Source organism: Microplitis demolitor, chromosome 3 (genome assembly GCF_026212275.2).
Source record: "Microplitis demolitor isolate Queensland-Clemson2020A chromosome 3, iyMicDemo2.1a, whole genome shotgun sequence".
Taxonomy (NCBI): Eukaryota; Metazoa; Arthropoda; class Insecta; order Hymenoptera; family Braconidae; genus Microplitis; species Microplitis demolitor.
In genome coordinates this window covers 4,672,091-4,699,245 of record NC_068547.1, presented here as the reverse complement: position 1 = coordinate 4,699,245, position 27,155 = coordinate 4,672,091, and the positions used below count along the sequence as shown (strand labels likewise).

Here is a 27,155-nt window from a genome sequence, read left to right as displayed (position 1 = left end):
ATGACGCGCGTCTGCATAGCGTCTTCTTTAATGTCAACCTTCTCGTTTGACATATCACTGAAATATCTTACCCGTAGAAAAGCGAAAAAAACGACGTCTCCGTAGGTATGCCAAGTAATAACGCGTCTTACACGAATCGTTCAATATATATTAGCTTAGCTATACGTGACTGCCATATCTCTTATTAAAAACTTTAGCATTGAACTTCTGAAAAGTCCGAGGGTCGTTCTGAGGGTCCATGTACTCATTTTATTTCAATCCTCGATTACTTTTAAATCACAAAAAAAAATGTTTTACCCTGAACCCTTATAGAATTCACTATTTTTCATCCCTTCATATTAAAAAAGAAATATGAAACATTTTTTTTAATAAAAAAAAAAAAAATTAAAAACACAATTTATTATTAAGAAGTCGCATTTTCGAGACTGAATAAAAATTACTTTAACTGAGCTTATTTCAATAATTCCGATTATCTGTGGATTAAAATCTGTACTAACACGGAGAAATTATTCGCGTTTAAAATGCTATGGTGTCATAAATAAAGCTGAACCATGTTGGCCACCTAATGAAAATTCAAATAAACACACTGAAAAAAGTAATCGGTAACCGATTATTTGTCGGTAGCTGCTACCGATTTTAATCGATAACAGCTACCAAAATAATCGGTAGCGACTACAGATTTTTTTTTTCAGTGTCCACATGGACAAATTACGATGACCATAGCAACATTCAAAATGATTATATCAAAAGTTACTGTAACCATTGTAAATTTTACTATGGCCATAGTAATTTTTGCATGTATCTATTTGTAGGTGGCTAACATGGTCTGCCTTTACTATGACTCAACAGCATTTCAAACGAGAATAATTTCTCCATGTAAGCATTTTCTTAAGCGTTTCTACTATTCTATCAGTCGTTTGATAAATCTTTGATTCCAATATAACCCAATTATTGAGAGCGAAATTCAAAGTGTTGGGTGAAATGAATTCTCTGAAAAATAAATAAAAAGTAGATTTTTTTCTATAAAAAGCTCATTTTACCCCATCTTTTCCTGAATATATTACGGTAATTTATATAGAATCTCGAAAATTATTTTTAAACAAACTTACCGATGATTATGAACTCAGTGCATTTAAATATGCTTATGCGTGATAGTTTATAGAGTGCTAATTAGAAAATGATAAATTACGATAGATAAGACGATGATATTAACTTGGCCATTTCCTCAATTTTACTCACAGTGATATTACTGTTGCAATAAAGAAACTATTTATCATGATAACTCACCAGAACTCTCAACTCTGAAGACCGTTATTTTACTATACATATGTATATAAAGAAAGAGAGTTCAGATAAAAGTTGCACTTGCAGAATGAATCTATCGACGAGATCGCAGAATCGCGGTTGTGGACGAAAAGGATTTGATAGAAAAGCAGTAAGAAAAAAGAATAGAGTAGAGAAAGATAAAGAGAAAGAGAGTAAGAACGTTTATTTGGATTTATGAATCTCTGGGCGGTTCGTTTCTACTATAAACTTCAGGGAGCTTGTGGCCGAGTAAAACGTAAAACCTACCACCTCCCACTACATTTTCCACAGATCCAAAGAGGATTTCCACGGTGCTTAAATTAATTCTGATTTATTGTTGGATGATCACACGTATAATCCTCGTAACGTATTTTTTTCTTACTGATTTTACTCCGCAACTTATTTCATTTTGTATTTCACTCTTCTTTATTTTTCACTACTAAACAATAAATAATTATGTTCTGAAGTTATTGTTATTATCTTCCTTGGTTGAAATTTATAATTTTAATCAGGTTTAATCTTTTTTAAAATTGAAAAGTCAATTTTGGTTGAAATGCTCGAATTGAAAAAAAAGTCAAAGGATCGTAATTACAATTTTTTTCTGATTTCGCCAAAAAGGGCTGACTGAAATAGCCACAGAAAAAACTTCACTTTAATATTGAATGTTTCAAAGATTTTACGTCTTGCTTAAATTTTTAAAAAATGATCTAGATTTTCGAAAAAAAATCTGACGTGATTCTATGGCTCGTCATATTTTTCAAGAATAAGTGTGTAACTTATAAATCACTATTGAGAAAAAAAATTTCATATGGAAATATTTGGGTAGCCCATTTTGCCTCGTCTTTCATTTGATTGAACGCTTTTTTATTCACAAATCATGTTCTATGGTAGTGACTTAAAACTTAGGGATATTTTTTGATTTCCCGGAAAGGAAATTGAAAATTATCAAAAAAATGCAAGTTATGGGTTTCTGTCCGATTTTCAAAAATCAGATTTTGAACGGATCTTGACATTTTGAGGCTATAGGATGCCCGAGTATCCACATCTGTCTATGTGTGTACGTACGATTATTATTAATTAAAGTCACAATTTTCGGTATTTTATATTTTTCAGTGATAAACAAGTTGAGTTTGCTTTGTTGAAAAAATAAAACATAATGATGCAATAAAAATAAAAATATGTCTATACATACATGTATATATATATATATATATATATAAATATATATATAAATATATATATATATATATATATATATATTATTGTTATTATATGTATCTTAAAAAATTTCTTTAGACTTCTCTAGGATTTGTCTAGGATTTGTCTAGGATTTTCAGAGAAGTCTTCTCAGACATAAAAGTTAAGGAAAAAAATTTCTCTAAGACTTCTCTAGGATTTGTCTGAGATTTGTTTAGAATTTTCAGAGAAGTCTTCTCAGCAATATTTCAGAAGCCTTGTCTAAAGCTCCCGTAGAAAACACAGACTCAATACAGACTCAATACAGACTCAGTACAGACTCGGTGATTGATATTGGGAAAAATTATTATTTTCTTTCATTTTTATGTTCTAGCGTGATTTTAGAAGTCTTTTCTAAAGCTTCCATAGAAAATACAGACTCAATACAGACTTAATACAGACTTGGTGCTCGATGTTAGAAAGCATAATTACATATAAGTAAAGGAAAAAAATTTCTCTAAGACTTTTCTAGGATTTGTCTAGGATTTCTATGTAATATACATTTTATAATGTATTTTAATAATTTAAGAAAAAATAGAGTTTCAAGTGTGAATCTCTGAGAACAAAGGAATTAAGTATATATGTACGGGAATAGAGTACAATGAGTAATAAAAAAAAATTTAAGTATATGTATATAAGTTTGTTGAAAGAAAAGGTAGTAAGTGTAATTTCTCGCCATAGTTGCCTAAAGAGTCGCCGCAAGAAATTTTCAATTTCCAACCCCATTGCGTTTTCAGCCCTTCATTCGGCTTTTTCCCTGAATTCCATTAAATGCCAAATCGCCCCCAGCAGACTACATAAACTCTCTTACTCACTCTTATTCATACTTTTTATGCACCATTGGTAGTTAGTGTAGAAAGAGAGACAAAACGGAAATAATAAAAGGAATAAGAAGCCACAAGGAGTCGCTCAAGAAGTACATTCAAAGTTAACTCATTTCGCCAATTATATATCTCGTTCTTAAATCATTATCCCAAACTATAATTATTTTTATTAACCCCCGATTCCTTACATCAATAATTTTTGATTTTCCATTACGAAAAAAGTTAAAAGCAAAGAAACAGTAATAAAAAATAAAATAAATTTTCTCAACGTATTTCTGTCTACGCTGACCGACAGATGGTCCTAGTTGATTAGCATCATGAACGCGCAAGCAAGTCTCACTTTGCATATACACGAACCACTGACACTACATATTTATCATTTTTTCCAGTTTTTCATTTTTTATTATTATTTTTTATTTTCTTTTTTACCACTTTTATAAAGCATCCATTAGCGGGATATTTTCACCACACCCATGATAGTATTTCACGCCTCTTTAAAGCATAGATCATATGTCTGATAGTATTATGCAAACTTTGAATGAACCCGAGCGTAATGAGAAACAACTTGTGGTAAGACCAGACAAACCGTACGGTCAACTGATTCAACGTAATCGCACAGCAAGCTTTTAATCTATATATGTATCCGTATTTGAGCGTGTTGCTGATAAAGCATCCTCAGTGTTATTGACAGTTCTTTCACAAAAGTTATCTTCCAAATCAATTCACAATATCTATTTCTGTATCAAAATAAATCAAATAATACTAATAATAATTCACAACAAAAAAGAAAGTACTTGAAAAGTTTATTATTTTGATGATTACTTGAGTAAAAAATTCAAAATCAATAGTAAATAGAGGATCGTTAGTGGTAAAGTCGACCACTCGAACACTCCGTACTCGGCCGACTCTCAGTCAATCCTCGTTATTGTTGTAGTTGAGGATACTTATGTTTTCGTAATAATCCAAGCTCATTATCGTTTACTCGCTCGTAATAGTATGACTAAAAATAACAAGTATAATCCACTAACAGTTAAACTGTTCGGAGTATTACATTAGTAAACGCTCGGTTGGAGTCTCTGTGACCTGTTAAAGTGCTTCCAAGTGTTTTCATGATCTTCAAGTTAAGATCACAGTTTAGAGTGTCTTAGGAATAATAATATCAATCTAAATATAAATATATATAGAAGTGCTAATAATAGCCGTTTCCAGGATAGAATGTCCTGAAAATATATATATACGTATAAGTATGGTACAAATTATTTCTCATGTTAAATAATTTCTTGAGTTTGCTTAAAATCTTTCGAATATTAAAAATTATGAGAGCTACCTTCTGATTTTATACCTTCACTTCTTTAATATAAAATATCATTAAAGACATCTGTCAAAAATTAAGCAGCAGTATGAATATTACATGGCCGTTTTTGATTTTAAAACACTTGAATGTAAAATATCTCTTCTCACTCTCGCGATCTGTTTAATAGTGATATTAATTTATGATAATTCAAATCGGGTAGAAGTACCATTTGTCATTGTCCCATTTTTGAACATTGAATGCTTCTTTTTAATTAGTGAGAAAGTATCAAAAACAACTAATTTTAATAGCATGATAAAAGTATCGTTAAACTCACTTAAAAATAAATTATGCCATTGCGTATTATATACACTGTAAAACTATGATCGGAAAAATCTGGAGTGAGTGTGGAGTGGATGACTGTTTATTTATCAAATCACCTCGGGATGAAATTTACTCGAAAGAAGAGTTTATTTTAATATTAGAACACATAATTGGAGTGAATGCAGATTTAAATAAAATCCAGATCACTCTGAATTCACTCCTGATTTTACCGTGTAAAAAAAATTCGTCCCAAAAAGATTCCACAAAACTTCCGCCTGTGGAACTTGTAAACATGGGATGGATTAGAACTTCGAATGGAACCTTTTTGGAACGTTAGTAACTTTGATGGTAAAAAAAAGTTTTTGTGAGCAAATTTAGAGTCAAAAAAAGACATTTTTGAAACTTTTTTGGAATTTTCTATGGGCATTCCAAAAAAGTTCTAGAATAACCATTTTTGACTTTTTGATGGACTAAAAAAGACGTTCCAAAAACATTCCAAAATCACTACTTTTGCATCTTTTGTAGAATAAAAACGTTCTAGAAACATGCCAAAATAGTTCAAAAATCACTACTTTTGAATTTTTTATAGAACTAAAACAAATGTTTATGAATAAAAGAGGTATAAGCAATTTCTATTGATCTAGAAGTCAGTATTTATTTGATTGAAAAATTTATAAGAAAAATGTAAATTTACTCAAAAACAAAAAAATTATTTATACTTGATTTTCAGTAGAAAAATTAATTAAATCAATACTCAACAAAATTTAACCATGAAAATAATGATTGAATAAAAAGAAAAAGCTATTTTTGATTTTCAACATTCTACAAATTTTGAACGATCTGAAGTAATTGTTTGATTTATTCAAAATATTTTTGGGGGATAAATTAACAAAATTAGGAGGATGTCATTCTAATACGTATGAATAGAATAAGTAATGAGTTTTGAATTGTTAATAATATTGAGGGTTGTAGCATAACTTGGATAATTTTGAGACAATAGTGTTGATATACGTAGAGATTGTTTAAGGTTACATTGTATCGCTAGAAAAGGCTCTCACTCAATAATGGTTTACAGAGTGAAGTGAGCAAGGGTTTCACGTATGAGCGCAATGTGTCCCGCGTTGCCATGTCTACTTTGTACGGCACAGAGGGCTTGTTGTTTTATTATTTTTTTATTACTCTTTTCATTCACTGGCTCACTTCCTCTCCTACTTCCTCTTCCTCTTTATTATTTATCTTTATCTCACTTGTGTATACTGTCGGGTATACGAAAAATAAATGAATAATGTTCTCGAGTTCTGGAAAAAATATGTGAGTATGTATCGTGTGTAAGAGGAATAAAGAAAGAGTGAGTGGGTGAGTGAATAAGTAAGTGAGAGAGAATGAGTAAGTGCAGTGCATTAAAAAAAAAAAATAATAATAAGATAGAAAAATGTCAGAATCATTCAGCTCTCTCACTTTTAATTTCCCGGGCTTTATTTATTGCTACGGGCTATTTGTCATTGTTATCGTGGAATCGTTGAAATGAATCGGAAGCTAGATAAATTATTGACTACTATTTTATTTATTTTTACTTTTAGATTTTTTATTTATCGTTGAGTACAGTTTTTAAGAAAATGAATAATTCAAAACTGGGTCACTGATGCCTACAAAATTTATCAATAAAATTATAAAATTACAATTCTGTGGTATAAATTATTGATATATTTGAATTTTATATACATTGTGAATGAACTTTATTATTAATTAAGAGAAGACTTCAGGCAATGAATTTTTAATTTTATAAACTTTTTTTTTGTTCGAAAATATACGGTGACGATGTCTGTAGAAATATGGGACAAGTTGATCTCTCTGAGAGGTGCAGCCATTTTTATTTCGTAAATTATATAACGATATAGAAAAATATAACCTACTTATTTCTAAACCATTATATAGATTTTTGTTTATTTATTATTATTATATATATTTTTTATTGTATTTGTTATTCGCTGTGATTGTTTCCTACCGTTTTCTTAACACGTGACGAAAATGACTGACTGAATTTGTCCGTATCTGGAATTTTCCATTGAAGTAAAGCTTACCTTAGAGTATTTACAATCCAAGTAAAACTGAAAAAAATCCTGCAAGAAAGAATAAGAGGGTTTTTTTTGTTCTATACGCGTGTGACAGCTGTACACAATCATTGGCATCTGCGCCTTTAAGATTTCGTCCTGGTTTCATTGAGAATCCACGGACCCACAGTTCCAAACGAGCTTTTGCTTTGTAAATGTCACAGTAGCAAAAGAAAAAAAAAACGAAAAGAAAAAGAAAAATAAAATAAAGAGACGCAATCGTATTATAGAATAAAGAGTCAAGTGTAAAAGTTGAAGGCAAAGCTTTTAGTTTCTTCTTGTCATTTTGTCCGAATGACTATCTCATCTCACTTACCCTTATCAGTCGGCAATTTTATACGATGTGAGATACCTCTATAGCCTCGTTCCATTAGAGAAATCGCATCTAAGATATCTTACTTCTGATACTAGAAGCTTTTTCTGCCAACTGAATTTTTTGAAATATGTCTCACACACGAGGACAGTTTTAAAAACCATAACTGTCATCTACTTACTTTTAAAATATTATATATTGTTTAATAGCTTAATTTGTTACGACTTTTTACATTTTTCATATTTATTTTGCAACTTCTATTTATTACTTCTGACTGCACGTAGTAAAAAAGGAGGTGTAAATGCATTCACCTAAAGAGTTCTAGTAATTTTTTTTTATACTTCACTTTTCTTGTAATGTAATTTACATAAAAAAAAGGTTAATCATTGAAATGTTAATTAGTCAAAGATCCAAGGCTAAAACAAAATACTACTATTTTTAACTTCCCGCCTTGAGAATTTAAAATTTTTAAAAATAGGTAAGCCATTAATTTCGGTTCGATTTTCAAAAATTTACGTCCGTCCATCCGTGTGTGTGTACGAGAACAGGGCATAAATACCGTTTTTGGCTACTTTAGGGACAGTTTTGGGTACTTGAAAAATTTAAATAAAATAATTCGTAATATATACAATGACAATTCATTTTTTAAAATGTCTTCAAAAATACTTCTATCCCACTATTAAATGGAAACTGCATTTTATAAAAATTATTTTGAACGACAGCTTTTTTTATCACGAGCTTTCTCGTTATCTATTTAAATCTTTCCATTATTTGTGAATTAATTATTTGTAGAATATTCGTTTCATTTATTTATAATCAATTATCAAGATATTAAATAATTAATCAGATCTTTTACGAGAGTAATTTTAATAAATTAAATTATTAAATTGGTATGATTAATTTTAATTAACACGTCGGAATTCAGTATCACTTTTAATATATCCTCAAGAAGTAGCATCAATTAAATTATTAATGATGATAAGTATTATAATTAAAATGAAATATTAATAAAATAAATAAATATTAATGGATTATCTTGCACTACTGTCTCGTGCATAATTTTAACCAACCAACTAAACAACTTTGGCAGATTAGTTCATCGTGCTTAATGCTCAATTCACTCTCCAGACTCTCGTACTTCTCTAGTTAGGAATCATTTCTAACGATCACTTGCAGAAATGCCATACTCGATGCTCTAGTTATCTCAACGTTTCTATATATATATATATATATATATATATTTTGCTGTTATAGAGAATAAGGGAATGGGTTGAAAGGTTATATTACGACCGGAGTTTGCATTTTGCGGTTATCGTGGGAATAATATCTTGCGAATGAACGACTGGTGTGATGAGGAATTTAACAAGTTTTGATTGTTGGTATTATGACTTTATATATTATATAATAAATCTATAGATATTTATATATACGGTATTGATAGCTGAATTATTATGTTCAAATTTTATTGTCCTATTGGCATTTAGAATTCAGAGTTAGTAAAAAATTTTTCTGATGGTTTTATTTTCCCATTTATTTTTTGGTTTTTTTCTGATTCTTTTTCATATATACTGTAATTTGTGTATCAATAAGCTTTTAGTAGAAGTTAATATTGGTAAAGTTGCCTTTTTTGTATCAATATTTACAAATATTTTAAATGAAAACCTACAAAATATCAATCTAAAGCTTAAGCTTTTAACTAAATTAAACTTTAGTTGATTTTTATGTGCATGTCTACTTTAAAAAATCAATATTTAACGACAAAAAAGATATTAAACTTGTAATTAATTAAATTTATTGGGAGATCGCGTGGTGGAAAAAATGACTCAATAGTGGAATAAAAACATTTTCGATGATTCCTCCTGTATATACACCAAAAAAAAAATGTTGTTCCTCGAACGATCTAAAGTATAGCAACTCGTAGATTGTTACCACAACGATACGTATACTTATGGTAAAAATATCGTATTGTTCCTGTAACTATCTATCAGATAGCCGTGAGCCCTATACGACTTTCTGTGATCGTCATCTCACACACCACCGTCTAACCTAATTAAACATCCATTTTGGCGCCTATTTTCGAATATAACAATTCGAGTTCATTTTTTTTTTAATTTGTTAACTATCTATAACCTTAATAATTATTTACCTAATGATCAATCTAATAAAACTGTTTTATATTTCAATTGTGAAAAAGATGTAAAAATTAATTTAAATTAATTTAATTAATTAAATTTATATTATATTTAAATATTTACATATATAACCTCAAAAATTAAAAGATATATTTATATTTATATTCTAAATTTATTTAGACTGCAAATGATAAATCAGTTTTATAAATTATTTTATTTAATCAAAATTATTTATTAATCATTTATTTATTAATGATAAAGATTTCCAAACGTGTGTCAGATAGGGCTCAGAACGATACGGTATAGATCTCAGAGCTATCTACCGTATTGTTGTCAGAACGATACAGTAGATTGTTGCAGTAACAATCTAGCAGATAACTATTACGTATTGTTACTGTAACTATACAGTATACTTCTCAGAACAATATTTTTTTCTCCGTGTACACATATATTTTTTTTTTGAAGCTGCAGATTTCCGTTTTTCGGTGAATGAATCGATGTTTCACTAAATCAACTTTTAATTAGATATTAATGATCTAATTCTCCAACATCGTAACCGACACTCAATATCTTTCGACGTTTTTACTGCAAGTGGTTTTTTAATTCACTTGAAGCCTAATTTTGAAGTATCGCGTTACTAATTCCAATAAATATATCATTAACTAATTAATTAATCAATCAATCAGATCTGTTGATTGCAAAGTAAATGTTTGGACAGTACATAAATTGATTGACTGATAAAAGCCCTGATTACACTTGTCCATTATGCCGCGTTAAATACTAAGTATGTATTGGGATAAAATATAACATTAGTCTTGCTGTTACGTGTTATCACGAGTCTACTAAATAAAATATTGGAACACGAATAACCACATCTCAGCATGGGTCGTGAATGTCTGCGGGAATTCCTGGAGATGAAAGGTATAACAGCTTGATAGTGACACGATATAATGTTTTCTTGGTCTTTGGTAACTATAGTTATAGTTGTACAATAATATAGATTGTACAACAAGGATTGTTGGGAATAAAGTGAACGTGTAGATGGTTAGTTCTCGATTGTAGCGGGCCACCACTTGGGCTTGTTTTATACAGCCCACCCGTGGCTATATTCTGTCCGCACAACCGCTCTTGTTTTTATGTGCTTTCGGTTACGGTTCTTGTGTTGAAGCCTGAGGTATCCTATCACCTGTTTTTTTCTTATTATTTTTATTTTTATTATTATCATTTTCATTATCATTATCATTCGTTACTCACTCTTATTTTTATAACTAACTTTTTTTCCTTTATTTACTCTCCCAACTAATTTTTCTTTCAAAACACGTTGATAACATCTAGATCACTATAGTCCGGCTATTTACTTTTTCTCTTTTAGACTATTATTATTTTTTTGTCTTTTATCAAACTTTATATCGTTATCATCGCTCACGTTCTAGACAAAAGACTTGAACAGAATTAATTACGAAATTTAAATTGAATTATTTAAACGCTCTGCATATTATTCAATTCAATTCATCACAATAAATTACTTTTTAAGAGTATATATTTACTCTGGCTTAATTTAATTGAAACTTTATTTTATATTCAGTTTTTGTAACCATTATTATTACGAGCAAGAGGTTCTCGTTGGTTTCGCAAAGCGCGTTTTGAGTTTTTACAGAATATATAGTTTTTTCTATTTACTTTTATTTAGTAAAAACTCGGTCAAATACATCGGGAAATTGGGAGTGAATTTGAAGGGATTATAGATTGTATTTAAATCCAAATTCAAATTTTTTTGCACATTTAGTAAATAAAGAGTTTGAGTTCCCAACGAAGTCATTTTTGGAATATTTTGGATTTTATTTAAATTTTCATTCACTGCAAATTTTTTTACAGTGGAATGAAATTCAAAAAAATTTCTATCATTATTAAAAAAAAAAAAAAAAAATTCCGATTTTTAATCCATTTCAAATCGGGAATAAAATTTATGAATTAAAAAAAAACTAGACTCGAAAAATTTATTTACTACTCGAAATTATATAAAAATCCGATTGACATATTACGTAATAATTAGTCTAGTGATAACAGAAAATATCTGGTCATTCATTGTTATCAATGTTATCATTATTATATTTTTTTTAAAATAAATCTATAAATATATAATCAAAGAAGTTAAATCTTAAAGACAAAAATTTTTAAGTAAATAAATATTTGTCGCGAAAAAAAAATTATTGAGATTCAGTGAATATGTCAGTGATTTCCCGTCGCATATTTTTTAGCGAACACGAAAAAACTTTCGTAAAAAAAAAAAAAAAAAAAAAAATGAAAAGTTACACATAAAAGCCTGGGATTTACATTTAACATTTCTTACGGCTGGATAGATTCCCCGGCGATTTAGTATATTCGGCAGTAAATGGTGGTGGAAGAAAGATGAGAAAAGCACAAAGTCAAAAATAAATGAAAAAATATTCATTTTTTTCTTATAGTAAATTTTTATTTAAAAATTTATTTGCATAAATAATAAATAATTTTAATATACACTAAAATCTTATGAAATATTTTACATACTTATTGCGTTATGACAAATCGAAGCAAATGAATAATTTTAGCTATTTAATTTTAATCCCCCAGTAAAAAGTTTTAAAGAAATTTATTTTTATCGAAATCTCTATAAATATTTAATATAACATATATTTTATCATGCATGTATAAATTACGAATATATATATATATATATATATATATATATATATATATATATATATATAATGGAAAATAACTGTATAGATATCCCAACAAAAAAATGTTATACAGTTGAAACCTTAAAACTGATAATTTAAAATTTTATTTATATAAAGAATAATTTTCCATGACTTAACTTTTACTTATTCATTGAATATTATAACAATTTAGAAAGAAAAATGAGTAACTTATTCAAATATAATAACCGCTTTAACATCCAGAGCGTGAAAAACTGTCGTACAAAATAAATCACAGATTTATAATTAAAAAATAAAACAAACTATAAAATATATATATTTATATATTCTTTGAGCTTAAAGTAAAGTATGCGATATTTAAACCATGTGTAACACGAGGTCACACTCGTTATACATGTAATCTCACGTAGTAATAACAAGTTTAGCGATAATCGTGTCGTACAGGTACTCGTAACGAGGCCAGATGCCATTCGAGGTTCTACGGGGTTAGACTAGAGTTCGATGGAAAAATGATAAAGTCCGTTGTACCCAGTAGTAGTTGAGTTGAGCTGAGTTTACTTGAATGCACAGTCATGTGTGCAGTATATATGGTACATATTATATTTTGTACTTGTGCTTATTCCTGCACGACTTGTACTGGAACGTTAGACCTGGCATATTTTAATTTCATATGCTCACGATATAGCATCATCTAGTTCATGCTATACTAGATCCAATTTCGTGAGGAAAAGCTTGTATGCGCGAGTTTGAAGCGTGAAATCGAGATAGATTTCTGATTTTTCTTACGATTTCTCATATATATGTAATAAAACTTATGTATGTACTGTTGTTATCGATTTTCTGTCATGCGATGCATCATTCAACACCTGAGTTTATATCATGTGTCACTTATACAAACGTATTTGTTCCATGTATTTCAAATTCTTCGATGATATTCTATGTATTCATAAAAGTTATGAATGGAATCGTATTCATAGTTATTTTGAACATTATTAATGTCAAAAGTCCATTATAAGTGGACCTCATCAAAAGTGATTTTAAAATTAGCGACTTTACAATTTTGTATACTCTACGTTTTGCAGATATATTTTTTAAATTTTGAATCGCTGTATATTTTGTTTTTTTAATCATAATCTGGAATATTTTGGACATATCAATTGATTTTTGAGCAAATAGATAATATTTAAAAATGTTTATCAAAAATAGCTGAACCTAAAAATTTAGTATGGACTCATTTTGCATTCAGATCAACTGAAATTAATACATGTTTTCAAAATTATGATATTTAAAAAAAAAATTTTGTATTCAGTTGTAAACATTCGCAAAAAATATAATAATTTTTTTCTTATTCCCGAGTCAAAAAAATAGCTTGATTTTGACTTTTTCAATTTATTTGACTTAGTTAACTTGATTTTGGCTACACTCACTTTCTTTGACTTCAATATGACTTTTTTAACTTGAAAATTTAAGTCAGCTGAGTCAAATCCAAGTTAACCTTGACTTGAATATGACTTAGCTGAGGTAAATCGGTACTAAGTAAGACACCTTAGTCAAAAGCCAGTCAAAACCAAATGAGTTTTCATATCTTAAAATATACTGAAATCTAAATTTACAATTAACCTTCTCAATAAGAAAATTTATAAATAAATTGAGAAGAATATAGATAGATAGCCCGAATTTGGATTCGAACTCAGAACATGTCGATATCGCGCCGATTGCTATTCCAACTGAGCTATCCAGCCCTATACTATATTCCATTTAATTTGAACTACAACTTATTGAGCGACTTCGTCCATCATACGGTAATATACTAATTTTTAAATGTAGTGAATCCTAAACTTATCGTTTACTTCCTAAACCTTCACGCCGACACGCTTTACTTTCAATTTTAAAAATAATGTCAAAATATAGTTATTTTTTGACCCAGGATAATTACCTGCATTAAAGTTGCGAGTTTCAATGCCTTTTTTCGTGAAACAAACAAATTTTAGACCATTGTGATATTTTCGCTGAAAATCATCAGTTTCCTGTTCCTTCTTCTCACTGACTCAGTTTTTAAATCTATTTCGGCCTGGTCAAAATTCCATTTGTTTATTGAAATCCTTGGAATGACTATTTGTCATTCTAACCAACCAACTTGACAGTTAAATTTGCACATGTGCTATTGGTCTTACATTGCCTCATTTCAAATGGCTTTGAACATTGAAACCCGGAGCTTTAATGCAGGTAATTATGAAGAAATAGTATGTGCCTCAAGGTGAAATGCAATTTAGACAAGCAGCAGATTACTCACCTGGGCTCACATTGTTTTTATACCTTCTGCTATTTTTGAAAGTTTTTACACATCAATTAAAATATAGATTTTTTTTTTTTTTCAATTTATCTTCATTACTTTCTCAGCGTCCTCATTTGTTCCGACCCTTCTCTAATTATTATCATTACTTTTGGAATTCCACAATAATCTCTAAAGAACTCCGTGCTATGGCTCATTAATTTTCGACTTAAATTTATATTTTAATCATAATATACGATCGCTACTATTGCAAGTTAATTAAAAATAAAATTCTCAATCCATTAATATTAAATAATAAAAAATTGACATTTCTGTCCATAGAATTTCAATGTTCTGTTAATAACTGCAAACTTTTTATACTGAAAATCATAAAATAATAAAAATGATAGCGAAATTCAATTGAAAAGTAGTTCAATAAATTATTATTAAATAAAATTCGACATAGGCCACGTTAATTTTTAATTGAATTTTCTTACTTTACTACGCTATTTTTATATATATATAAAAGTTGTGAAGCAAAGTATATAAATATACATATATATTTGTATACATGTATAACTAAACCAAATCTCTCGAATTTCAAACACAAACTCTTGGATTTCAACTCCAATTTTCTCCACTTTCTCTATTCACTCTCGTCTGCTAACACGAGCTCCATTTTGTACCTCATATCCTGTTCGGCAGTGTTTCCACGATACGAGGCTGCCTGTACTTATAAATCTGTGGATAACGGTGATGAACTTCGAAAAGTATATTTAGATTCAAATCACTGTCATCAGCGGAATAGAACCGCATAATTACTCATGCAAATTAAAAAAATTTTAAATAATTCCTCAAAAATTTCATTTATACAAAATTTTTAAATTATAAATACATTTAGATGTTTTTAGACTGGTGTACTTGTAAGTAGAAATTAAATATAAATATATAAAGTTGAGGTAAGGGTTTGCTTTGGAGTGTGTACTATCGTGTCGACGAACCTTTGCTTGGTCAAACGATCGATGGAATCACAAACCCATACTTACTCTAGGAGGTCAATTGTGTGGGTGGGCTTGTTTCTTTGGATATTATATATATATATATATATATATATACATGCATGGAAGTATATCTTTAGTATTATTATTATATCTCACGTACTTATATATTATGGTGTAAAAATAACAATTCTCTTATTTCATGAATCGATATCATGTTATCTCAAGATATCTCAAGATTTACACTTAAAGTGGTGCAATAAAAAACGTTTCATGGTACAGCAGTGGCATGTCAATCGAATGACGAGCTTTAGATTCATTTATATACTATGGATGACCTAATTTTGATAGTTTTCACTGAATTGTAGCTGGATGTAGTATGGTACGAAAATACATCTAATATTCAAGATGAACATTAAATGAAGAAGAGAAGTTATAGATTTTCTGTTAATATTTCGTTCAGTGAAAAACGGTTTCAAAATAACATTTAAAACTTCAATTTACTGTTTTAACTCATTATCTTTTTAGAAGAAATTTTTAGGGTTTATATAATGACTGGTAGCCAATTAATAACAGAATTATGAGGTGTTTTAATTAATTATCATTGCATAATGTAGTTGAATTATTTTAAGCGAGTGTTTGGAGTCTATTTTCATTTTCACGTTACAATGTTCCTTTTGTAATTTATAAGTTCGTTGAGGATAATTCAGTAAAACCATATGTTATTTACTCATGGTAATATTTTATCAAAAGTATGTGTTATGGGTTATTCATTTCTACATATTTGAAAAGCCGGCTTATTATAGTACGTCAATTAGTTATGATACAATGATTATTCAAAAATCAGTATTTGAATTAATGGTATCACGGTGACTTGTTCACTTTTTTCGTCAGTTAACGAAGCTGTGAGATATTTTTCTCTTCAATTTAAATACAAGTTATTCGTAGAGTTAATAGAGAAAATTGGCTCGAAAATTCAAAAACAAAATTCAGAAAAATCTAATCTCGATATTCTCACTTTGTTTATTTCAAAAACGTGTTTAGAAATTAAAAAAAAAATTATCTGTGTATCTGAGCGATATTGCTAATAACGCAATTAAATAAAATTTTTGACGGCTCAAATTTATATAGGATGTCCATTTTTGCTCTGTAAACAATTTTTGAGAAAATTACAGGGGATATTTTATTTCGTTGAAAATTTCAACGAGTTTATTCCTCTTTCTCAATTTTTTTTATCTATTACACATATAAATATTTATATATATATATATATATATATATATATATATATATATATATATATATATATATATAAGTTCAAAATTAAATTTTTCACAATTCCATGAAAAAATTCAACTTTTTCATTAAAAAATACCACAAACTATAAGACTGAATTTTCATCCAAAATGAATGAAATGTATGAAATAATTAATTTGATTGATTTAAAAACTAAATTTTAAATTTAAATTGATGTAAAAATGGAATTTAAATAATAAAAATTTATCTGCTCAAGATGCTTATTTTGCTCCGGTGTACCCTTTGGTGTCTAAACAAAAAAATCGCGCTGAATTGAGAGGAATAGGACAGGAAAACGATGGAAAACATTGGATGAAAGGTTGATAAGGGTGCAGAGTTGAGACTGCGCGCTTGGATACTAGGTCTCAGCAAAGTAAAAAATAAAATTCTTCCAAGTGGAAGTTAATGTTTAATTTAAGATAGAGAGCCGGCTCTCGCATTTACCGTCAGGTGGATTCGTTCAGAGAGGGAGAGAAGATTTTCCGGCACTGAAAGTTACGCCCATTGGACCAGACGACGAGATGAAGAAAAATCGAATAAGAATAATAAAAGAGGGACAGAGATCAGCGGGTTTACAAGACTGAGTCATACCACCACCTGGAGTAGCTGGCTCTCTAGATAGCTAACTATCATCCCTATGAGTTTAAGAGAGATTCAACTTTTAAAGAGTCCTCGAGCGAATAATTATTGCTGATGAAACTTTCAAGATTTTCGTGTCTAATTCATAGTCGTTTCACTTTAATTTTTACTCATTTCGAGGACATGGAGGGTGCTGAGGGATGAGAACTTTGTTCCTTTTTTTTTTTCTTTCTCCAGCCTTCTTCTTACTGCTGTTATTCTTATTATTAAATTATTTTATGAGAAGCCTTTTTCTGCGATATTAATAAAACTTGACATTATTTATGTTTACAGTGGCGTGCTCAACAGTGACTGTGACTAAGTGCCAGGCAGCACTGAAAACTTTGCAAGCATTTTCCTTTTTTCGGCCGACGTGTCTCTGCAAGGAGCCCCATGTCGACCCTGAATGCAACAGTTTTCAAAATTTTCTTTTCGATCATCCATGTATATATGTTCTCAAAAAAGGTATGTACATATTTTTATTTAAGCATTTACACTTTTCAAAAAAAATCGACTATTCAATTTATGTTTAAGGATTCATTTTTTTTAAATTTATCAATTACTGTAATTCAAAAATTTTTTAATGCTTATATGGGCCTTTTTTTATAGATTAAAATAAATAAATAAAATAAAATGGTTTTTGCTTTTCATAGCAAACTACCGAATTTAATTTAATTTATATTCGTTTCGTAACATGAAAGAACATGTTAGTACGTAGCAAAATCAGTAGAAACTTCCATTTTTCAATTTATACTACAACATTTGTCAATTATTTTTTTTTTGCCGATCGATATTTCAAATAAAATTATAGTAATCATCACTTCCATATTCAATATTAAAATCACCATCTTTTCAAAAAGTAAAAAACATACGAGAAGTGTCGTATAATAGTAGTAATAATACTAGTTACAATTTTCATAACAATAACAATAAGAAAGCACATTAATTACTATTTAAAAATTCTCAACACAAGTATATTATCTTTTCTGACATTATTACAATTCTACTCTGTTGTCATAATAATGAATTTCCTCGGAGCTGTGTCATTTAATCTCCCGAGACTGCATTCATAAAATGAAACAGTGTCTATTAACAAAATTAAATTCAAATAAACTAACCACTATTATTTATTTTCTTTATAGTCATTAATTACTTTTTTTTAATTCCTCTATTGTTATTTACGTCAACATAATCTATACATCATGTATGATATGTATAATTTACATCAATAATTAATCGTTGGCTGTTGAAAATGTTATGAATGACAAGTTGAATCCTTGATACAAGTCTGCTTTCAGTATAACAGAAAATGTCGTGCATAAACGTGATGTTTATCAATTATGCTCAAATTTTGACATCTATCTGTCTAATACACGGGGGATTTGTTGCTTTTCAATTAATATCTAGTTTGAAAATCATTATTATGATTTACATTATACATGATACTTGATACTCAAAAGCCTCATTTCCTACTAACGGTAATTTATTTTGTCGTTCAATATAATATTTTCCGCCTTGCACTGTAACACATTTATGAAGTGAATGGGATGAAATTCAGAGTGGATGCGAAGCGTGTGATTTTTTAATTATTCATTTCCCTTGAAGTAAAATTCATTCTAGAAAGGAGTAGTTTATTTTAACATTTAAACTCCGAATCAGACTGAATACAAGGTGACATAAAATTCGTGTCACTGTGAAATCACTCTGCTCAAAAAAAGAAAACCCTATTCACTTCGTATACGAAGTGATTTTTTTTTAAACTCCAGAACTCTGTGTGACGGAGTGAATTTGGTTTAAAATAAAAATTCACTCCTGATTTTCTAGTGTGTGCTGAGTCATAAACCTGAAACCTTTTATGTAGACTTTAACTTCCTATAGCACACAGTCTATAGATATTTGAATTAATTTTGTAACATACACTTTCAATTATGTTTACATTTACTTTAGTTTTAAGTGATTAAATCTATCCTTTATTTAATCGAAAACATGATTAATAAAAAAAATTTTGAAATCATACTTCACTTTCCCACGTTAATTTTTTTGATTAATTAAGGTAGTTTACTTGCGGCCTATAGTGTGTGCTATTGTTTACTCTCTTATTCGCTATACTTCCTCTTTCACTTAATATCGCTTACTCGCTTTTTCTCATTTTGAAATTATGAAACAGATTTCTTTGAATATTTGTAACTTTTTTACTAATCAGCAGTATGATAATTTTAGAATTTCAAATTTATTGTTTTATAATTAGTTCTTAAAAACAGTCTTCAGAAAAGTGATTTGAAATATACGTGAAAATATGACTTTTTTAGGTTAGTCCGAGCTACTACATGTTAACTGTGTGCACTTTGATTATCAATATCTCTCTTTGCAAATGGTCAAAAATTGTGATTTTTTAAAACTACATGCATGACATCCTTAATAGAATATTTCAATTGCACGGAATACTTATAAAAAGTCGGTTAGCGAGCGAACTACCTTAAATTAATTGAGATACATACTTTTTTTAATTCGTGCATCTAAAATTCGAACATAAGTTGCAAATAAACTAAACTATTGAATATAATGTTTTCTTTCCATTAACTTTGAATTTTTATTTATGAAAATTCAATGAAATTTCTTTTATTGTATGTCAATAATTAAATTAACCTCAAATTTGATCGTTTCAACGTTTTAGGCATATTTTCTTTTCAACTGAAATATTCCTGCTACAGTTTTCATATCGAAACAATTAAAAATCATAAATAATTTTCTTGAATTTTTCAAACAAAAAATAATAAAATTAAAAAAAAAAATAAAATTTCAAGCAGCTGCAAGGTATCAATTGAAATGTTATTTCCAAATATTCAACCCAAGCTTTAATGAAAATTATTTAATATTTTCACAAAACGAAAATAAATTTCAAATTTATTATTTATTTCTTCCCATAATCCACTGGTTTAAAATTAATTACATACAAATTTTGCACTCCAGCTGCATTAAATTAAACGTTAATTACATTAACTTAAAATTATTAATTAAAATTATGAAATTAGCCTTCACAAATTAAATAGTTAATTATGTGAACCAAAAATAGTAATCTCTTAAAATCTTATCATTCAAAACATGTAAATTTCAGGCTATCGAAATTAGTTTCTGAGTAATTAATAAATTATTTGATTTGCTCTAATTGATGGCTTTTAGATAAACTCTTCCTGTGTTATTTATACATACACACATACGCGTGGACATAACATTATTTCATTTCATTATTCAATATACTCACATGTCGAAACATCTGTTAGCCGAGCCATAAAGAACATTAATTACTAAATAATCACTAGAGTTACCATGTTTGCAAATTGTACCAACAACTAATTTTCACTAAATTTTCAATTATGATACCATCCAAATTTCCTGTCTATTATTCATTCATTTAAATATTTCCTCCACAAAAGCCAGAAACAATTATTTCAGTTATTTTGTCTTCACTTAAAATTACACGATAATTTTTTCTTGAGAAAATAATTCAGACAATAAATGAAAAAAGCAAAAGGCGATTTCTTCTGTCTATTCACAGTTTTTCAATACCCCCAATACGATAAATTATTTTCTTATAATTTAATTGTATATTTATCACGTCAACTGAAGTTGAAAAAATTACATTGTCATTTTATCTATTTGTCATTAAATGTAAGAAAAAAAAAAATACCGAAGATTGTCATAGTTGATGACAAAAGAATCGAAATGCAGAGATGAGTGGAAATAGACAAAAGATCTTTGACTATACGGTGCTTTCTTTGAATTTTTTGTTATTTTTTTTTCACTGCACTTCACTTCTTTTTTTTATTATTCTTTTCGCGTAGTATATATCAATCTTCTTTATCTGTCGGCAGCTTTGTTCATTTTCTCAGAGTAGAGAGTAGTCTTTTCGCAGAGGGTTTTTTTCGAGTCCTGTGAACATTTCGAACGATTCTATGTGTAATACTCGTCGATCTATTCACTTGCACTTGGTTATATCCTTATGTGAATTTCTATCCTTATTTCTTCAGTTTTTTTTAACTTTTTTTTTTTTAACCGTCTAGCGTTTCATTCACTAGAAGATAAAATAAACCCACCCTCGTTCTCCAGTTCATTGCATTCCCGTTTTCATCATTTCTCGGATTTGCCTGCACACAATTTTTTATTTTTTGCTCTTTTTTTAACTTTCCTTTTTTTTTTTATCTCCAATTCTATGGCTTTCGAGCACTCATTAGACTTTGTGTCGAATTAAAACACAAAAAATTTAAATGCCTATTATATAACTAAGATGTTATTTTTATTCGGTTATTTATAGTTATATAAAAAGTACTAGCAGTACTTTCATTCGGCTTATTATTCATTATAGTGAATTTTTAAATAAATATATATACATTTTTTTAAAATTTCTAATTTACATTTAAAAATTTGCGAGTACTTGAAAAAATATTGCATAAAGATCAAACTTTTTGAATACATGTAATTTTAGTAATTAGCACAAAATCCTTAAAATTTGAAATGGGAGGAGTGGCTACTGATACATTGAATCTAATATTGGCTTTGGTGAAAATTCACTGTCAAAAATATTTTGTAATTTTTAAGAGGGACCACTAGTGTGACCGCCGGAACATAGAAACATATAGATAAGAAGCTGGAATTCGAATCAAATCGACCGGACGATTTGTCTGCGAGTTATAACTGCAGCAACTTTTAAAAATGTATTTTCGAGAACCGGCAAGCGGCTGCTCTTCAGACGGCTGTAACTCGAACAAACTTTTCGAGATATGCACTTTAAATTCTAGTATGTTATTTTTAAAGGTATAGACTATCGAACTGCAAAAAAAAAATTGATTGTTTCGAAATTTCACACTAGAGGTCCCCTTAAAGTTGGTGTCCAAAAAAATTCTTATTTTTTAAGTGTAGATAATCATAATAATTAAAAATAAATGAATTTAATTACAGATAAGGATCCATATCCAATAGACGCACTATTAACTTGCAATCATGCTTTAAGTGTTTGTCAACGTGCTAAACCATGTTTCAAACTTTATGAGGATTTTAAAGCCAGTTGTAAGATACGAGAAAATAAATGCAAAATGGAGAGTCGGTAAGTTACAATTTAACATTTTATTTTATTTTTTCTTGCATAAAATTTTAACTTTTTTTTTAATTTACGACCGAAATAAAAATAGAATTCGTTCGGTTATCTTTCATGTGCATCAAATATAACAGTAAGCTTTTTCCAATTTCACTAAAGCTTTATTTTTTACTTGTTTATTTTTTCTATTATTTTATTTTTACCATAAAAATAGTAAACGTGATATTTTAAAGTTGATATTCTGTGGGAACAAAATAGTTAAAAAGTTTCGCGAAAAAGTGAAACCGCGGTGTATATATCTATATTATATGTTTGTATATATTTATATATACATTATAAAAGGTAAATTCGTATTAGATGAAGAAAAAATAAAAGAGCTCGACTGCGTGTTAGCAAGTAAATATCCATTAAATATGCAGGAGATGGCTCGTTCGTTCTTGCTATCCGATATATATATATATATATATATATATATATATATATATATATATATATGTAATATGAAACTCGATTCAAGTACTTCCGGAAGTCTTGGAAGAGCTTGAGAAAATGCAACAAGGATGAGAGAGAGGGAAAGTTAGTAGCAAGGTAAGAAAAAAAAGAGGGGTAGAGAATTGCTTGGATTTTCTTTCACAAGTGTTGCATTACGGTGTAAACGTGTATGTTTGAAAAATACATTATACGCCTATAAATTGATGTATATATTTATTGTATAAATCTACAAATTTATACTTATGTTACCATTTAGTTGTATAATGCTATAAATTCTACACTTTTCAAAACTTTTGAAAAAGAACATTAAGTAAATTTTTTCGACTGGCAATAGAAGAAACCTTTAATTTTGTTTGCAATAAAAAATATAGTATGAGCGTGTCCATACTCTTTAAAAACGAATCAGTGAAAAATCACATGACAATCACTATTTGGCAGTGAGTACTCACTTGTTGCAAGTGAAAAGTATACGATTATTTAAATTAGTGACATACTTTTCAGTAATAAACAGTGAATAGTCACTATTTTCACTATGTCAAATTTAAGAGAGTATAAATATTATACAGATATGGACGTAAATTAAAACAAGAATTAATCTCGATAAATGTTTCCCTATGAATTAAATTAGTTAACCACATTTTTGAATAATTTCAAGTTAAGTTAAGCGTTCCAAGTCTAAAAAATAACGTAATTTTGACTGCCATCATTATTTTGAAACGCATTTGACTTAGTTAACTTGATTTTGGCCACACTTACTTTTTTGAACTTCAATATGACTTTTTTAAATTTTTATTTTAGTCAACTAAGTCAAATTCAAGGCAAGTTTGACTCGGATTTGACTTATTTGACTCAGAAATTTAAGTCAACAGTCAAATTAAGTCACGTTGACTTGGCTTGGACTTGAGTGATTTAAATTCAAGCCAAATCAAAGTCAAACTTGACTTGAATATGACTTGGTTGGCGTAAATCTTTACTAAGTAAGATAACTTAGTCAACAGCAAGTCAAAACCAAATATGTTATCATATCTTAAATGTGTTTTTCATTTATTAAAAAAAAACTTAAACTTGGCTTACTTTTGTATTGCTAGACTTGCTTTATTTTCAATTTTTTAAAATTACGCCTAAATCAAGTTATTTTTTTGACCCGGGATAACAAAGAAATTTCATAGTTCAGTAATTCCAAATGCATTTATTTCGAGTGCCATTTTTGACTATTCTACTAAATATTTCGTATCTCGTTACTTAATATTAGTTACGGCAATGTGAAAATCGCGTGAGAGGACACGGACAGTTTACTTTAAACAACCGTGGGAATAACTCGACTGATACTAAACATGCAAATTTACTTGTTCAATTTTGACGGCTTCATTTTTGCCTACAACTCGCAATGAATTAAATAGAATACTTGTTTTTTTCTATTTAGTTTTATTAAACGTCAGTCAATTTTAAACTGCAAAAAAAATGCTGCATGTTAACAAGTCAAAATTACTTATTAAAATAAAATTCATTCTAAAATATACATTTTTTATGATATTTTGTCGAAGAATTTGTAGTTTTTAGGAATCAAAAGTTAATCCATCGATTTCGATAATTAATAATTAGACCTAACTCATTTTATTTGAGCCAGTTGAACTATTCGATACATTCGTTTTAGTTCGCGATTATTTTTAGCTGACATTTTCTAATATAGATACATTCATCTTTAAAAAATTCATAAACAAAAAATTAAACATTTGAATTTTATTTTAAAAATAAACCACTTTTATGGTGAATAATTACTCACTCATTGATCAAAGAGAATACACGTACATGAGATATCATTCAAGTGGAAATATTATTAAATTATATAGATTATGAACAAAGGCATTTCAAAATTATTCATTTCATAGTTCAGAATAAGCTTTCCATTGAATGACTGAAATATTTTTCTTAATTATTGTTTTTAACATAATTTATATAACTCTGCTCATCTGGTTATTTTGTTTAACTTTTTCGTACTTATGAAAAAATTAAATAATCGTTGAACACTTTCTATTTTTTTTTTTTTTTTTTTTTTTTTTTTTTTTTTTTTTACCAAGTAAATTTGCTCTACGTGATATGGAATAAAAAAGTACACCTTGTTAACAGCCGTAAACATAATTTACATAAATGTTATCCTCTGTTTCACTTGAAGAATATACCTGCAAACGACTTAATTTATACTTTAATTAATCTCAATTTAAAAGATTAAAAGTATAAATAAATGAACAATTTTTTTTTTATTAAATATTTAATTTGAAATTTAAATCAACTCCTCATAATTTATTATATTGCCAGTATGTCATTTATCAAACGCCACTACTCATTGTCGCGGTAAATATAATCAAAGTTATTAATTACTAATTATAAAATAACTATAGTTGTACACAAACATAACAACCAGCAATCAATAATAATAAATATAAACGACCATATCCCGATGGAAGTGCCGGCTCTGTTATTTACTTGAAATAAAATTGTTTGGTGGAGTTGCCTTCCATTTCATATAGTATAGGACAGGTTGTTATCTCTCTATTTCCGTAATTCATCAATTTCGATCGTATGTTGTCACACTGAAAATCTCTCACACTCGTCACCACTCTCCATCTATCTCAACTATTTTTCATTTTCTCTTTCCAACTCGATAAATAATACCGGGTTTATCCATCTTTCACCCAACTCTCTTCTCTTCTCTCCCTCTTCAACCCCCACAATGCTCAGCAAGTCCTATCCGGTGAGCTAATTTCTGGTGTAGTGTGAATGCAGCTTAACGCTATAGGGTACTACCAATTGTCACATTTGTGGAAAGGGAAGTAAATCCACGAGAAAACAATTGGACGAACGTGAAAACTGCATCAGCACCGTGCGAATTTTCACGTTAATTGTTTTCTCATTCCGTAACATTCTCGTTGTTCTTGTTTTGTTATTATTATTGTTTGAAGATTTCATTGAAATCTAGCTATTGTATTTGTACTCATGATGGAATTTTCATAATGTTTTGTCATCATATGTCTTAATTAGTCGAGCAGGTTCTAAAAATACCGTTAATTTGGAAATTCATGTATGTATACAATATAACACTTCTTGTAGCATCGATAGTGTGATAATTCTAAATGTGTACCTGTGTAAAAAATTGTTCTAAAAAAGTTTTTGACTGAACTTCCGAATTTGAAAGAATTTTGAACTTTGAGTTGATCATTTTTGAAGGACTGTAAAATAAAAATTAGAGTAAAAAAGTTTTTTAACTGAATACATTTCAGTCATGTTTTTTGGAAATTTTAAAGCAAAAATAAATTATCTTGAGAATTTTACTGATTTGAAGAACGTTATAGAAAAAAACTAAAATTTACTATGAACAATTTTCCACCCTTATTAAAAGTGTTCAAGAACAAGTTCAGGTTAAAAACTATTTTTATTCTTAAATTTTTGTCTCAGTTTAAAAAACGACCAACTTGAAGTTCAGAATCTTTTCAAATTTAGAAATTCACTGTTATCAGCGTTTTTGAAAAGTTTTTATTAACGTAAGCAATGAGTTTGTGACATAAGCTACAATTTGCTCTTTTTTATTTTTTGTGTAATATTTATTGTAGCCAACTTTATTGGGGTTTTAAGTTATTTTAGTGAGAAATTTACTATTATTCTGGTTTCCAAATACCATTTTTATCATTATTGTTCTGTACACAATTGTTCATATTTATTGTCTTTATGTCACTTGACGTACTACCATTAGATACTCGACATCCTCTTCAATATAACATAACGTCTAGTTTATTTTACCCGGCTTTATTCTACTCATATTACTCTTTTATGATAGACACCATTCGTATCACACATTTCCTGAATTTATATAAATGTATACATAATATATGTACATGTGGGTTCTTCTGCAACACAATATACTGATGATTAGCCTCTGTATATATATATTTATATATATATATATATATATATATATATATATATATATATATATATATATATATGTATATGTTTTGAAATATGGATCAACGATTTCATATAAGTCTCAATGAAATATTTTGTGACCCATATTTTTATAAAAACTTTTTTCAGTTTTATATTCACTTTTAGTGTCACTGTAGACGATATAAAAGTACTTTTGCTTTTAATTATTTA

The 27,155-nt window shown here is 28.4% G+C and overlaps 1 protein-coding gene across 1 annotated transcript in view; it reads left to right on the top strand.

Moving 5' to 3' along the window:
- Window positions 1-27,155, top strand: part of LOC103580761 (uncharacterized) — a 142,832-nt gene that overhangs the window by 29,556 nt on the left and 86,121 nt on the right. The window contains exons 4-5 of the mRNA XM_053737806.1: window positions 17,714-17,884; window positions 22,376-22,520. Of these exons, the coding sequence (XP_053593781.1) occupies window positions 17,714-17,884; window positions 22,376-22,520 (316 nt within the window). The remainder of the gene's footprint in view (window positions 1-17,713; window positions 17,885-22,375; window positions 22,521-27,155) is intronic.